At 39.1% G+C, this 15,442-nt stretch overlaps 1 protein-coding gene across 1 annotated transcript in view; it reads left to right on the forward strand.

Annotated features, from left to right (window-relative positions):
- The window catches only part of MINDY2 (MINDY lysine 48 deubiquitinase 2), a gene marked incomplete at its 5' end in the record, with an annotated part of 75,339 nt that extends 59,903 nt beyond the window's left edge, over positions 1–15,436 (forward strand). Inside the window, 3 exons of the mRNA XM_004709528.2 lie at positions 8,458–8,631; positions 10,998–11,192; positions 12,421–15,436. Of these exons, the coding sequence (XP_004709585.1) occupies positions 8,458–8,631; positions 10,998–11,192; positions 12,421–12,537 (486 nt within the window). The remainder of the gene's footprint in view (positions 1–8,457; positions 8,632–10,997; positions 11,193–12,420) is intronic.
- Between the last annotated feature and the right edge of the window lie 6 nt (positions 15,437–15,442).

The following is a 15,442-nucleotide window of genomic DNA, read 5'->3' on the forward strand; positions in this document are numbered from 1 at the left end:
TGTACACTGGTACAGATCAGAACTGGAAACACAGGGAATCCAGGGCGAATGATCCCTTCAGGATCACTGGTGTGAGTGACGATACTGGGAGGGTAAGGGGAAAGTGGGGAGGAACAGGGAACCGATCACAATGATGTACATATGACCCCCTCTTTGGAGGACGGACTGCAACAAGTGGGTGAAGGAAGACATCGGACAGTATAAGACATGACAAAATAATAATAATTTATAAATTATCACGGATTTGTGAGGGAGGGGGCGGGGAGGGAAGGGGGAAAATAAGCTGATACCAAGGGCTCAAGTAGAAAGAAATATTTTTTAAATGATGATGACAACAAATGTACAAATGTGCTTGACACAATGGATGTATGTATGGATTGTGATAAGAGTTGTATGAGCCTCCAATAAAATGATTTAAAAAACAAAACAAAAAAGCTGTAGTCCTCAAATTTCATCAGAAAGTGATTTAATGTGGACTTGGGACAAGGCTTTTGTTTGCCACAAGTTGAAACTGCCGATATCAATTACAGTGATTTTTGTTTAAGACTTTTGGTTTTCATTTTCCCAGTCCCCCTCAACTGCCCTCTGTGGAAATGTTGGCTGTCAGAAGCAACTAATTTTGCCGTAGGAATTTGTGGGGAAGAAAAGGGGACTGCTCAGTCTACTGTTTTAACTTTCACAACTAAACAATCTAGTCACTCCTATTGAATTGTTAGCCTGACTATAAGAGAAATCCAAATTTCATCAGCTTTTAAGAACATCTTGGTTTCTGAAATAACGTCAATATGTAATTGGCCTTCAGAATGCCCTTGGCATGCCAGTCTGTGATGACATTAAAGAGCTGCTAAAACATTGGAGCCCAATTTGATTAGCCAAAACGGACACCACCACCTTTATCTTTGAGATAAAGTCCGCTTTATTTTTTTATGAAAGAAAGTGCTTCAGGTCCCCCTCACTTTCAGCAAGTCAGGTTACATCATCTGGTTATCACGGGTTGTTAATGAAACTTCCTCCAGTTCTGATACAATGTTCTTCTTCATATCACCCAGATTTTAATTATTTGCTCAGCTTTCAAATTGAGTAAGTAAATAGGGTAATAGGACACAACCCTGACACATTGCTTTTCCTGATTTAAAACCACCCAATGTCCCTTGTTCGAATGACTGCCTCTGGACTATGTGTAGGTTTCTTAGGAGCACAATAAAGTTTTCTGGAATTCCCATTCTTCAGTGTTATTCATAAATTGTTATGAATCACAGAGCTGAATGCTTTTGCGTAGTAATAAAACCCTGTAGACATATACACATACACATATTTCTGGTATACCTTCAGTGAAGATCCTTCTGATTCCTGTGTATTCCATTTGGTTAGACCCATGTGTATAGTTCCTGTTAAAGATAGGAGGAGGTGGGGCTATTTCCAGTGAGTAGAACACTGGTCTTACTAATTCTGTCATGTGATCTCTGGCATTGTTTCTATAACCAAAGTCATCTTTTCCAACTACTGACCTTTCCTCTTTGTTTCCAAATTTCATACTCTAATCACTGAAAACAGTCAAGGCATCTCGGTTTGTTGGTCAGTTTCAAATTGCAGAAGTTGGTAAAATTCAATTTCTTCATCTTTGACATTAGTGATTGGTTCATCAGCTTCAATAATAGTTCTATTAGCTGGTCCTCCCTGTAGGTATATAGATATTGTCCTATCAATGCCAGTGTTATATTTCAGGATAGATCTTGAAAGGCTCTTTTTGAAAATAACTATGACCCTATTTTCTCTTGAATTTGTCATTCTTGGTATAGTAAACTAAATGATTCTCTGATTCAAATTGGCCAAGACCAGGCCCCTTCAGTTCACTAATTCCTAGGATATCGATCTTTATGGATTCCATTTCATTTTTTCAACTTCCAACTTGTTACGTGCACGCCTTGTATGTTCCAGATGAAAATTATTAACAGATCCTTGCAGCTGTTCCTTTTGACACCGAGTCAGCCACATCAACAACCACAAGGCCTACACACAAGGTCTCCGTCAACACCCACCCACGAAGAGGATCTTGAGTGCCTTCTAGCTCTTCTATGTCAGATAGTGTTCCACTGCTACCCTTGTTGGCATTTTTAACATTTTGGGGGCTCTTGCAGCTCTTGTAACCGTCCATACATCACTTGTGTCAAGCACATTTGTACATGTGTTGCCATCATTATTTTCTAGAGGTTCCACTGCTATTCTTAAAATGTAGGGGGCAAAAATAGTTTTCAGTGCATTTTTTTGTTCTGTTTTGTTTTTTTAAAGAATAAGGTCTTTTTTCCGCCATGGGTAGCGCTGGCATAATTTCCAGCATCACAGCAACATCCAAGCAATGGCAGTATGACAAATTGACAGACAAGCTGTGGACTCCACTTGTAAGCAACAACTTCAGTCTGAATTCTAGCTCCACACTCTAAACTTCCTCTCTGGTAGACAAGAAAACTTTTTGTGGATGCAGTCGGGCCTATTGAATATGTGTAAAGTTCATTTTCATTTATAAAATACCTGAGAGATCCTCTCACAACTGTCTATAAAATTTACAGTCTCAAAAACCCTATGTATGATTGTGTCCTTAGGAATGAACTTGATAATAATGAGTTTGATTTAGTTTTGATTACCTCATTTTATAAGATAAGAAACTCAGGTCCTAAGAAGTCAATTCCAGAGGAATTCAAGCTGGTTACCAAAAATATTATTCAGGCATGTTATACTTCATTTATTATTTTTGTATTCTATGATATCATGTTATTATTTATGATCCTTTGGAGCCTAGAATCACTCAATTATTTCTATTAAATTTGACAAATGGCTATAACAAGAAAGATCATCCTTTTATTTAAGACATACATATTTGTATGTTATGGATGATAATAGTTTTCAATAGAAACGCCCCCAAAATATACCCATCCTCTGATGGGGTAGTGGTTAAACACTGGGCTGGTAACCACAAGGTCAACACTTTATATGCACCAGCCATGCTAGGAAAAAAGATGAGACTGTGTGTTCCCATAGAGTTAAGCTTGGGAACCCTAAGACGCTGTTCTACTCTGTGTGTTGGAATTGACTTGATGGCACTATGTTTTTTTCCTACAGTTTCCTTTGGAGAAAATCTATTGATAATGTTATAATTCCTATCCCAGCTAGCTATGTAAAATAACTTATAATACCTAGATAAAATACAATATAAAATAGTATTTTAAAATATGTTTCTCTGAGTATCAACAGAATATATATATATGTGTGTGTATATATAATAATTTACTAGAAACAACTTTTAGTTAGCCTTTTAAGTTATCCTAGGACAAGGTAGACCCTAAATGGATGATAACGGTCTGAGAAGGTCTGGAAATATACAACACGATTCCATTCCTACAGCATTTGTCATGCATCAGAGGCAACAACTGCACTTAAATGGATAAAGTACTATGATCATTTGAAGTGTAGGATTCTATGGAATCATCTAAAAGAAGTATTAATACCAGAGTGAAAGTGAGGTCAATACTTTCCATGTGATGAATCTCCAAGCACTTAGTATGATATTGAAGATATAGTAGGCATTCAAATAATTGGTGAATTGGAACACATCTAATGGAAAAGAAAGACTGGTTGGAGGATACGTTTTTGTATGGAACAGTACCTTTAAACATTATGTCTAAATATTTTTCTTAAGTCCCAAATCCATTTTCAGGGTTGCCACAAGGAGTATGCCATGGACCAGAAATGCAGAGAGCCTTGCTGTCAGAGAACAGTGTAAGGTCCATTAGGGCACACACAGTCAGGTTAAATAAGACACTTTATCATTTGGTCTCCCGTTTCATCTATTTTAAATTTATTCCAGTTTTTAATATTTTATGCTTTCTTTTCTATTTTGTTATTAGGGTTTTTTGTTTGTTTGCTTCTTATTTTTGCTTTGTATGTTTTTTCTGTATATGAAATCCAGGTAGGATTTGTAGAGACAGTAACTGGATTAATAAGTACCTGGCAGGGAAAAATTAAAAGAAAACCAAGTTACTACCATCAAGTCAGTGCCAACTTATAGCGACCCTGTAGGGGCAGGGTAGAACTGCCCTTGTTTCTGAGGCTGTAACTCTACGGGAGCCCTGAGGAGCAGGTGGTTTGGAACTGTGGGCCTTGAAGACCACAGCCCGACTTGTAACCATTATGCCACCAGGCTCCAATGGCAGGAGAGGTTGGGGGGAAATAGAGCGCTTAACAACCATGAATACAAGAAAGAAGAAAATGTTCCAAAATTGATTGTGGTGATGATTATACAATTCTTCTTAATATAAACTATTGTATGCTATGTGAATTATATGCCAATAAAAATCCATTTAAAATGTTTTTCTTTATAAATACCTTTCATGCTACTGTAGTAATTTCAGTGGACATGTAAGTTAATCAGTATCTAATATACACATCAACTACTAAAGCTAGTGATGAAGAATTGAAGCCTTCTACCAACTTCTTCATTCTGAAATTGATCAAACATGCCGTCAAGATACATTGATAATTATTGTCAATTGGTATGTAAAAATTGGAAACAAAAGTATAGGATTGGTAGTTGAACAATATGGCTGGAATGGTATTAGAAATGTGACTGGAGATTGTGTTAAGGAATTTTGCAAAATAAATTACTCGATCACTGCAAATACCTTTTTCAACCACAAATAGCAACTCTCAACAGATGAAATTCATATAAATCAGAATGACTATATTTTTGGGAAGAGGGGATAGAGGAGCTGAATATTAACAGTCAAAACAAGGCCGGTGGCCAGTGGTGGAACAGGTCATATACAAGTTCATATTGAAGTTAAAGACTATTTCAATAAGCTCAAAAGGGCCCAAATAAAATGTTAAGTACAACCCATCTGAATTTATAGACCATCTCAAGAACAGATTTTATATATTGAACAGTAGCATCTAAAACCAGCCCAGTTATGAGATGACAAAACGAGCATACAGGAAGAAACCAAATGCTCATCAAAAAGACGAAAGGGGTGAATGTGCAAAGAGACGGAAACTTGCTCTGAATATAGAGTAGCTAAAGCAAAGGAAAGAAATGATGAAGTAAGCAAGTTGAACAGAAAATTTCAAGAGGCAGTTCAAGAAGACAGAGTGAAGCATTATAATGTAATGTGTGAAGACCTGGAATGAGAAAATAAAAGGAGAACATGCTCAGCATATCTCAAGCTTAAAGAAGAAGAAAATTCAAGTCTTGGGTTGCAATACTGAAGGATTCTGGGGGCAAAATATTGAACCTTGTAGGAAGCATCGAAAGAAGATGGAAAGGAAAAAAAAGAAGATGGGAAGAATACACAGAGTCACTATACCAAAAAGCACTAGTCAACATTCAGTCATTTTAAGAGGTAGCATATGAACAAGAACCCATGGTGCTGAAGAAAGAAGTTTATGTTACACTGAAAGCATTAGCCAAAAAACAAAGCTCCTGGAATTGTGACATACCAATTGAAATATTTCAATAAGCTGACGAAGCTCTGGAAGAAATCACTTGAGTATGCCAAGAAATGTGGAAGACAGCTACTTAGCCAACTGACTAGAAGAAATTAATATTTGTGCTCATTCCAAAGAAAGGTGATCCAACCAAATATAGAAATTATTGAACAGTGTCACTAATATCACATGGAAGTAAAATTTTGCTAAAGATAATTCAAAAATGGCTAAGCAGTGCATTGACAGGGAGGTGGCAGCATGGTAGGTCCGTTTCAGAAGAGGATGCACAACAAGGGGTAGCATTGCTGAGTGCGATGGGTCATGGCTGACAACAGGGAATACTAGAGAGATGTGTACTTGTGTTACATTGACTATGCAAAGGCATAGATCATAGCAAACAGTGCATAACATTACTAAGATTGTGAAGTCCAGAACACTGGCTCATGCCCACAAAGACCAAGAGACCATCCTTCAAACAGAACAAGGGGATTGTATTAGTCTGGGTACTATAGAGAAACAAGTCTGCAGAAACTCAAGTATAAGAGAGAGTTTTATATAAAAGTTAAGTGCACAGCAAGAAAACATCCCAACCCAGTGCTACCCAAGCCCACAAGTCCAACATTAGCCCAAATGTCCAACACCAATCCACAAAGTCCTCCTCCATCTCACTAAACAGACCCAATGATGCTGACAGCAGGAGGAAAGCCGAGTCAGTGAATGTGTAAGCATCTCAGTGCTGGCAGGGGTCTCCACACGGCTGCTCCAGCACCCAGGGCTGCATTGGGGTAGGTCCATGTAGCTCCTCTGTGAACCTTGCCAGCTGAAGCAGGGAACTGGCTAAGGTAGCTGCACCCTGGTCCGACCATCACAAAACAAAAGACCCGGGAACTAAAAAGGCGAGGCTCACTGAGCCATTTATCTCTCCGCCCTTCAATTAACCCCACATGTGTTTAATCACCCAGGTTGGCAAAATAAACTTTAACTAACTTGGGGATACTACATGGTTTAAAACCAGGAAAGGTAGGTGTCAGAGTGTATCCTTTTGCTACACTTATTCAATCTATATGTTGAGCAAATAACCTGAGAAGCGGGGTGTTATGAAGAACAGTGCCTCAGGATCAGAGGAAGGCATATTAACAACCTTGCTTGCCAACAGGGAGGAGGACTTGAAACATTTGCTGAGGAAAACCGACTGTAGCCGTTAGTGTGGATTAACTCCATGTAAAGAAATCAAAACCCTCCCAGTGGGACCAGTAGACAGCATCATCATAATAGAAAAATGAATGAACCCATAATCTACACTCATGGAAGCACCTGTCACTAAATCAAATGACGTAATTAATTGAAATGGCCAAATATGCAGCACAAGGCCTCTTTTTTTTTTTTTTTTTCAAGGCCTCTTTAAAGTTTTAAAGAGCCAAGATGTCCAGTGTGCCTGAACAAGACCACGGTATTTTCATTGGCTTCGTAAGCATGTGAGAACTGGACAGTGAGTAAGGGAGGCTGGAGAAGGATTGTTGCATTTGAATTCGAGTGTTGATAAAGAATAGTAACACTATATTATTATATTACACTTGTATTAATGTATAACACTATATTAACACGTGGATTGCCAGAAGAACATCCAAGCCTGTCTTGGAGGAAGTACAGCCAGAATGCTCCTTAGAAGAAAAGATGGAGAGACTTTTATCTCGCATGCTTTGCGCATAACATCCGGAGAGACTGTTTCTTAGAAAAGGCCATCGTGCGGGTAAGGCCAGCTGAAAAGAGGAAGACCCTCAGGGAGATGGGTTGACACAGTGGCCGGAACAGTGGGTTTCAAATGTGTCCACAGGGTCACGACGAATTGGAATGGCCTCACTGGCGACTAAAAACAACTGCTACGTGGTAGGAGACCGCTGTGCCTCTTAAAGAGCTGTGTCCCACAGTGCTAGACACAGAGTAAATGTTCAGAAAGAACAACTTGCTTTTTAAAACTTGAGAATTTACTCAGTATTTTCTCCACCAAGACCAAGTCCAAACCCACTGCTGTCCAGTCAGTTCCGAAACATGCAACACTGTCTAGTGCTTTCCAGGCTGTAAGTCTGAGAAGAGCTGGCAGGCTCATTTTTCTTCTGAGGAGTGACTGGTGGGTTTGAGCCTCTGACCTTTGCGGTGGCAGTCCAGTGCTTACCTGACCGTGCTAATCTTCATTATCAAGAGCAGTTGTGAAAAATATGAAGATGTGAATAAAATGAATGTAGAATAATAGTAAGCACTTATTAACCAGGTGGAACTCTTGAGCAAGTCAAAGAAATGCACAGTTTCTGTAAATCTAAATTAAAAATGGGTTATAAACCTTAACTAGTAAACTAAGAACAAAGTTAATCTGCGGTTGGAGTTAGAACTGATGCTTATGGAAACTTAGAGCTTAGTGCTAAGTTCTGTCATAGTGACTAGCTGGGCTCCCCTGCATTTCACAGTAGGTCCAGAGACAGAGCTTCAAAGCCATCTGCTGGGCTATGAGAAGGGAAACAGGATGGTGGTACAGAAAAGGCGCTGGACTAGAAATAGTTATGCGTGAATACTGCGCGAGGGCAGAGGAAGAGGAGCTACTGGTGCCCGGAATGGAAAACTGAACAGGCATGCGATTCGTCCTCTACAGCTAATTTATGAACCATCAACAGGCAGTGTGGTCTCATTTATTGTCACCGTGTCCTGTTCATGACCACAGTCTATTTTTTAGGAACTTATACAATAACTTTCTGTTTTGTGAAATGAAATCACAAAGATGCCGAAGCCGTTTATATTTTAAGTTATGACTTAATTGGCCAGTCAAGAATTCGTAGTCCTTGTTAAGGTTTAGTGTGCCAATTATAAACTATATTGGAAACCAGGTGGAAATCATTCATTCAATAAGTAAAGTATCCAGAGGGCTACTTACATATTGTACTAGATAGTATTGACCCTTCAGCCTTTTTTCCGTTGTTGTTCCTTATCAAGGGTCAGCTGTATCTGTTGGTAACAGACCAAGGGTTTCTTACAGAAGAAAACGTCGTCTGGGAGAGCCTTCACAACGTGGCCGGTGACGGGGATTTCTGTGACTCGGCCTTTCACCTGAGGCCTCCTTCAGATCCGGAGACCGTCTATAGAGGGCAGCAAGATCAGATCGATCAGGTAAGTGTTTGTTCTCTTGAAACTGTTTAAAATGCTCATTCCTTTCAAGTCTACATTCAGTTACACAAAGCAGTTGACTTAAAGATGTATTTATTACTATTCCTGTGAAATTTCTCTTCAGTTTTACCTACATGGTCCACCTGCTGGCACTGCCTGTATAGATAAGTGATTATTGTGTGCGTGTATTAATTGTACACTTTGGCTCAAAAGGCCACATCATGTTAAATTGTACGGGAGGAAGGGGTTTCAGTTGTATTCTAATTGTAGTAGCAAAGCTAGGCTATGAGTTAAACATGGAAGGACTACCCTACCTTTTACAAAGGCTTCTGCGTGGAAAAGGAAAAGCCTTGGTGGCGCTGTGGAGTAAGCACTGGGCTGCTAACCTCAAGGTTGGTGATTCAAACTTAGCAGTTGCTCTGAGGGAAAACATGTGAAGCTGCGTGCTCCTGTGAAGATGTCCAGTCTCAGAAACCCCACCCAGGGTTGCTGTGTATTGGAATTGACTCGATGGCGATGGGTTTTGTGTGACTGTGTGGAGAGTGGGCAGGAAGGGCGCAGGGAAAAGTAGGGACCAGTGATGCAAGCAAGAGGCAGTGGTAGCTTAGCCTTGGTAGCAGAGATAAGAGATGAGAACTTATTTGAGATACGTTTTGACGAGTCAAAAAAGGTGAGGGAGTCAAATGTGGCATGTGCCGTGTGAAGAGTGGGGCACCGTAAGCATCCGAGTCCAGAGTAAGGAGGAGCAGATACTGTAGAAGCTGTGCTAGTCAACAGAATTTTCATATAAGCAGAAACCAATGAGATGTTTGCCGGCTCCATGGGAGCAGGATTGGACCTACAAGCCAGTATCCTACCAGAGTTGACAGTGATATGAATTCCACATCAGACAAGAATGTGATTGCTCAACAGTTGGCAAACGTTTGACTGATAATAACAATTACTTAGAGATTATATTCATCTATCTAATATTCATTAAGAAGTTGTATTCCTCACAGCATAACTAGATACTAGAAATCCAAAGATAATTCATTCCATCTTTTCTTCAAAGATTCTGCAGTCAGTGTAGCAGGGGCAGTGGACATTTTACCTAATATTATAAAAATAGTGTATATATTAAGTTCTACATTGATACAGTAACCAGCATTATGCGAGTACACAGAATACTTGATGCAAACAAATGCTGATCTTTCTTAACCTTCCTTTGAAAAAAGAGCCCTGCTAATCAACGTGCTCATTTTCTATCATCTAAGATATCACTCTCTAAAGACGATCACAGCAAAGAGAAAGAAACCAAAAGGAGTGAATTATCACACTAGTGGTTTTAAAATATTGGGGCCGGGGGCAGTGGACGGAAACCTGGTCCCATCAAGTTGATTCTAACCCGTGGCAATGCCCCATAGGGTTTTCTTGGCTGTAGTCTTTATGGAAGCAGATCACCAGGCCTTTGTTCCACAGTGCCGCTGGGTCGGTACAAACTACCAGCTTTTAGGTTAGTAGTTAAGTGTGCATGGTTTTCCCCGCCCAGGGACGTTTGGGAGGAGGACCAAACTAAACTCGCTGCCTTTGAGTGAATGCTGACTCAGAGTGACCCTGTAGGACAAGTAGAACTGCCCCTGTGAGTTTATGAGACTGTACTTCTTCACAAGAGTAGAAAGCCGCAACTTTCTCCTTCAAAGCAGCTGCTGGTTTCGAACTGCTGACCTTGCAGTTAGCAGCCCAACTTGTAACCACTATGCCACCAGGGCCTCTGTGGGAGGCGGAGAGGGGTGCCTAACTCACTGATTATATGATTACATAATGGGACACTATGTGGCTTTAAAGAATCATGTTTGGGGAACATTATTTCCAAATAGGGAAAGTCTTATGTGTTTTGTTGTGTTAGGATTTTTTTCCTAATAGGATGTAAGACAAGTGGGAAAGGAAAAAGATGATAAAGCAGTAGTTTCAAAGGGCGGAGGGAACATGTTTGAATGCATGTGTGAATGGAGGAAAATATTGTCAGTGATTATCTTTTTGGAATATTATAGTGATTGGTTTTAACTTTCTTTCTCATTTACACTTTCTGAATTTTGTACAGTGGACTGGGTTTCTTCTGCCAGCAGGAATTTTGTTTTCCCTTTCATGAATGGCATTTGTTTAGAAAGAATTTCAAATGAGTTCCAGAAATATTTGAGCAATGACATCACTAAAATAAGTTTATAGCTGAAATACGTTGATAGCTCCCCCAAAGAAATAGAAAAATAGCTTTCATTTTTATATTAAACCTCTGGTGCATTTAAAAAAACATCCTCTTAGCTTCAAAGATACAACCTCTGGTGTGACTCATTAGTTCTCATGGCTAATGGGGTTTTGATTTAATTTCTTAGGACTATCTGATGGCATTATCACTACAACAAGAACAGCAGAGCCAAGACATCAATTGGGAGCAAATCCCAGAAGGCATCAGTGACCTGGAACTAGCCAAACAGCTGCAAGAGGAAGAGGACAGAAGGGCTTCTCAGTATTACCAGGAACAGGAGCAAGCAGCTGCTGCTGCTGCTTCTACTTCTACACAGGCCCAGGTAAACCTAGTGTTCAATTTTTAAACACAAGGATCCCATTAGCAATAAAGACATTTCTGTTAACGTAAAATTTTAATTAGGCGTTGGCTCTCCAGTTATGTTACACTTAGCACCCCCATAGTTTTTATGACGTGGCCCTAAATTTTTTATTGTTTTAATAAGTTTCTCTTAATTTTAAATCTTACTGGCTTATCAGTCACATATCATACCATTCAGTAGTGTGATCATATCAAGTAGAGTTGTAGAATTACTCTAGTCAATGAAATTATTTTTCCTGACATTCTGATGAAAAGATACTTAAATTTTATTTTTCAAGTATTAATTGCACAGCAAAGAAAATAAGCGCAATCCGTTCTGTCAGCTAGAGGGGCAGTATTATTGTGGTTACACGCTTGGGAGCCGGGCGTGTAGATTTGCACATCCTGCCTGTCTTACTAGTTGCAGTTCCTCGGGAAGAGTTCTCCGCTATCTCTTTCCCGTCGGTGCACGAAAGGCTCGGTCCTGGTGAGGAACAAGTCATGGCAGCACCTAACCCCAAGTCTGGCATGCACTGGGGATTGAAGGTTGGCTAGCACCTTCCGCTTTGCCCGTTAAATGGTAACACCATCAGCACTCAATGTGTGTGGGGACCTCAACAAGCTCGTGGGGAAATTCCATGATCTTTTCATTCCATGTTCCTGTGAACTTTCTGTACATGTGAAATCTCATTTCCTGAAGTGGTACATGTATTTAACCCCCTTTTATATTTAACCATGCCGTGTTCGAAGCTTTCCTTCCTTCTAACTGGACACACAGAAAGCAACGTGCCCTTCACGGTCTGCTGAAACTTTCAATGTGGACATTCCCATTCAACTGTGCACAGAATTTCTGTTTCTAGCTAAAAAATTACCTCCCTGAAGCTTTATTTTAATAAAACCTTGAAGACTACCACAGTTTACAAAACGTGTCAATGCCTGTAGCATTTTCTAAATGTTAACAGTTTTAAGAGATATTTATCTTATATTTGAGCCGTATTATATTAATATTCCTAATATTCACTTTGCTGTTGTTGGATGGAAGCTCCGTTTAGTTAGAAGAACTGCCGTGTTTATATACCCTGAATGACAGAGTGCGTGTAGCATCATGCACCACTAGTGATTGCTGTGGCTCGTGCTGTTTGTCTTTCTACTTAACCATGCTGAAGCCCCCTGGGATCGCTGGAGCAACTTCTTGGGTATTTTTCTTAAAGCAGGGCCAGCCAGCACAAGCTTCTCCGTCCAGTGGGAGACAGTCTGGGACTACTGAACGTAAACGAAAGGAACCTCGAGAGAAAGAGAAAGAAAAGAATAGCTGTGTCGTTTTGTAACAAGTGTGGATTCTGCTGGAGCTACCTGTCTTGAGACACAAAACCACAGGAAGAACCCGATTAATACCGTCTGTGCCTGATTTCCCAATGGCTTTTGTCTGTGTTTTTCTGGGGGAAGGTTGCTACTTAGTTATAATCGGACTTTTCCAAGTCACAGAGTCCACTCTTTGTAAGCTGGAATTTCATGTTACAAGCTGGAGATGCCGTGTGTTGTCATTCATGAAGAATACTGCACGTGTAGCAAATGAGCGAATCACAGCACATTTTGTGTCGTGGTGGCATTCAGAACTCATCCTCAGTTAGTAAGCTATGTTGTCTTCTGTTCTGAAAATGACTGGAGGCAACTGATTTTGTCTGAGTACTTCCTGATAGCTAAATATTAGCACAATCGTTTTTTAACTTACTTTTCACAATGTTAAATTATGATCTAATCCACGAGAAACCAGGGGCTTACTCTAGGCATCTAACAAGGGGGAGCTATAAAACAATTGGACCTTGGACTAGTGTAGCCCTCGAGCAGCTTCGCCTTTCTTTAGGAATTCTTTAGGATTGTACATTTTCCATAGTATCTTGAGAATCGATAGTGGAAATTGGATTTAATGTAGATAGAAAAATAAGACTTTCGCATTTGTTTTCCAAAAGCAAAAAGTTACATAACACTAACACTCATATCGTAACAAAATCAGATATTAACAACTCTACAGTGTTGTGCAACGCTGAGGAATATTAAAGTCTTTACTGTGAGTAACTGGACTGTGGTTACTCTCTATTGGCATTATGGGAAGTGATAGGCAGGGGAAGCCACCGTGGATGCTAGGCTTTGTAAATATGGGGAAACTAGAAAACCAGATAATTCGGTGTCCGCCTTTTTGTAGAACTACCTTGAATCTTAAATTTTAAATCATGTTTATTTGCTAAAAAACTAAGTATACTTATTAAAACCAACTAAAAAGCACATTTCTGAAAGGAAGTTAGACTGAAACTCTTAATGAAAAGGCATTGATAAACTTGTTTGAGAGTAGATAAGAATTTGAATGAATTAATGTTAAAGCAATCAGATTTTTAATGTGTGAGAACCAAATAATTCTATAACATCTTATAGGCTTTATAGAATTCAGAAAGAATATTTATTGAACTTTATTATGAAGATACACATATTTTCCTGTATTTCTAGATATAGTTTAAAAAACAATCCTCAGTAGTCTTTTTGATATACTTTATATTTAAAAGTTTACTTTAGCCAATCTTTAAAAGACTACTCTGCAAGTAGTGTGCTTTACGTTCTAAGCTATGGTAGGATTTGCTTACTTAAGAGCCTCAGAATTTGACTGAGCATCCACTTGGGGAAGGTCTTTTGCGGTCTGAGGCGACAATAGACTACCAGACACTGTGGTCTAGATTGTTGAAACTATGTCCTAACTCTTTCCATGATTCATGACCAGTTATAGGTTGAGTCTGTGTGTGTGTATATATATATATTATATAATAAAGTCTTATTTATAGAAAGAATTATTCTATGGGAGAAATCCAGGGTCAAGCTGTGTATCTATCATGTCCAATGTATGTCAGTTTATGTTACACAATTTGTTGTTATTTCCTATGTTAGCATGGTAAATCATCAAGGAACTGATTTGGGGTATAAATCCTTGAAACAAACTATTTGCTCTGTCTCTTAATAGCAACGCAAGATATGTGTACTTTGGCAAAGTCATCAGAGTGCCACAGATTTCCCTGTTACTTCCAACAAATGGACGGGAATCAAAGGTTCCCTCTTGTGAGCAGGTCAAGGTGGGAGGGGACATGGAGTTCAGGGTTGATCTGTTCTAGAGCAGATAGCCATGACGGTGCATTATAGTAATAAGGAAAAGCAGATCATAAACTCAGAAATTTTTTAAAGTATATTTGAAGCATATTTTCCATACTTATATACTTAACTATTTATTGCCCTTGAAAAATTTATGTAGAGGTTATTCTTTTGTTAATAGTTGCTATCATAATTTGTTCCAAAGATAATACTGCCATTCCACATTCCCTCTGGAAGGAAAACAAACAAACAAACAAACAAACAAAAACCTCACGTAAAACCAGCAGTGCTATCAGACAAGTAGATTTCAATGTATACTTATATGAAAAAGTGAAAAACGTATTTGTTAATTCAATCTTTTTCTATATACTCTTTCAAAGTGAGACTTTCTTACATTCCTGCAATTTAGTTTGATATACCAAGGGTAATAAAATTTTAAATGTTCACTTTGATTACTGTGGGAGAACGATGAAATGTTCGATTCTATTAAAACAAACTTTTCCAGAGATACTGATTTCCCATTCTTGAGGGTCATAGAGACTTGGGGTGAATGTGTCTTGATTTCCTTGTACTCTGCTCAAGGTCACAAGTGACGGTGGAGACGGTTCATTGCTGGGGGAGTGTCGTGGGCTCTGGCCGTGCCATCGAGCAGTGAGTCCTTCACAGTATTTTGTAGTACTTGAAAATCATCACATGGACGTTGCTAGCAGAAGTTAGAAATCAAACATTTTTTATTTTTAATATTTGTAGGCTAGGTTTTAGGCATATTTGCATTAACCAAATCACCACTGAATTGGCAAAAGAGGCAGATGAATGTGTGGATGTGGTCACTGTACTTTTACTTGCAAAGCGTATCTTTAAGGTCAGCCCTGATTAACTGTGTAAACGCTCTTCATGCCTCATCCTTTTACAATGGCAGTGCTGTGATTTAAAGCACGTTGTCAACACTTTAAAATACTCTGTGTATGTGGGGGGGCAAGTTTCTTGGCTTTCATTAGATTCTCAAAGGGATCTAAGAACCTTTCAAATTTAAGAACACACACTATCAGTTTGAGGCAACTAAATTGTAATTGGCTGCTTTCTTTTTTTATATAAATAATC

Source organism: Echinops telfairi, unplaced genomic scaffold, assembly GCF_000313985.2.
Source record: "Echinops telfairi isolate 266 unplaced genomic scaffold, ASM31398v2 ScPeMD7_8;HRSCAF=38, whole genome shotgun sequence".
NCBI lineage: Eukaryota > Metazoa > Chordata > Mammalia > Afrosoricida > Tenrecidae > Echinops > Echinops telfairi.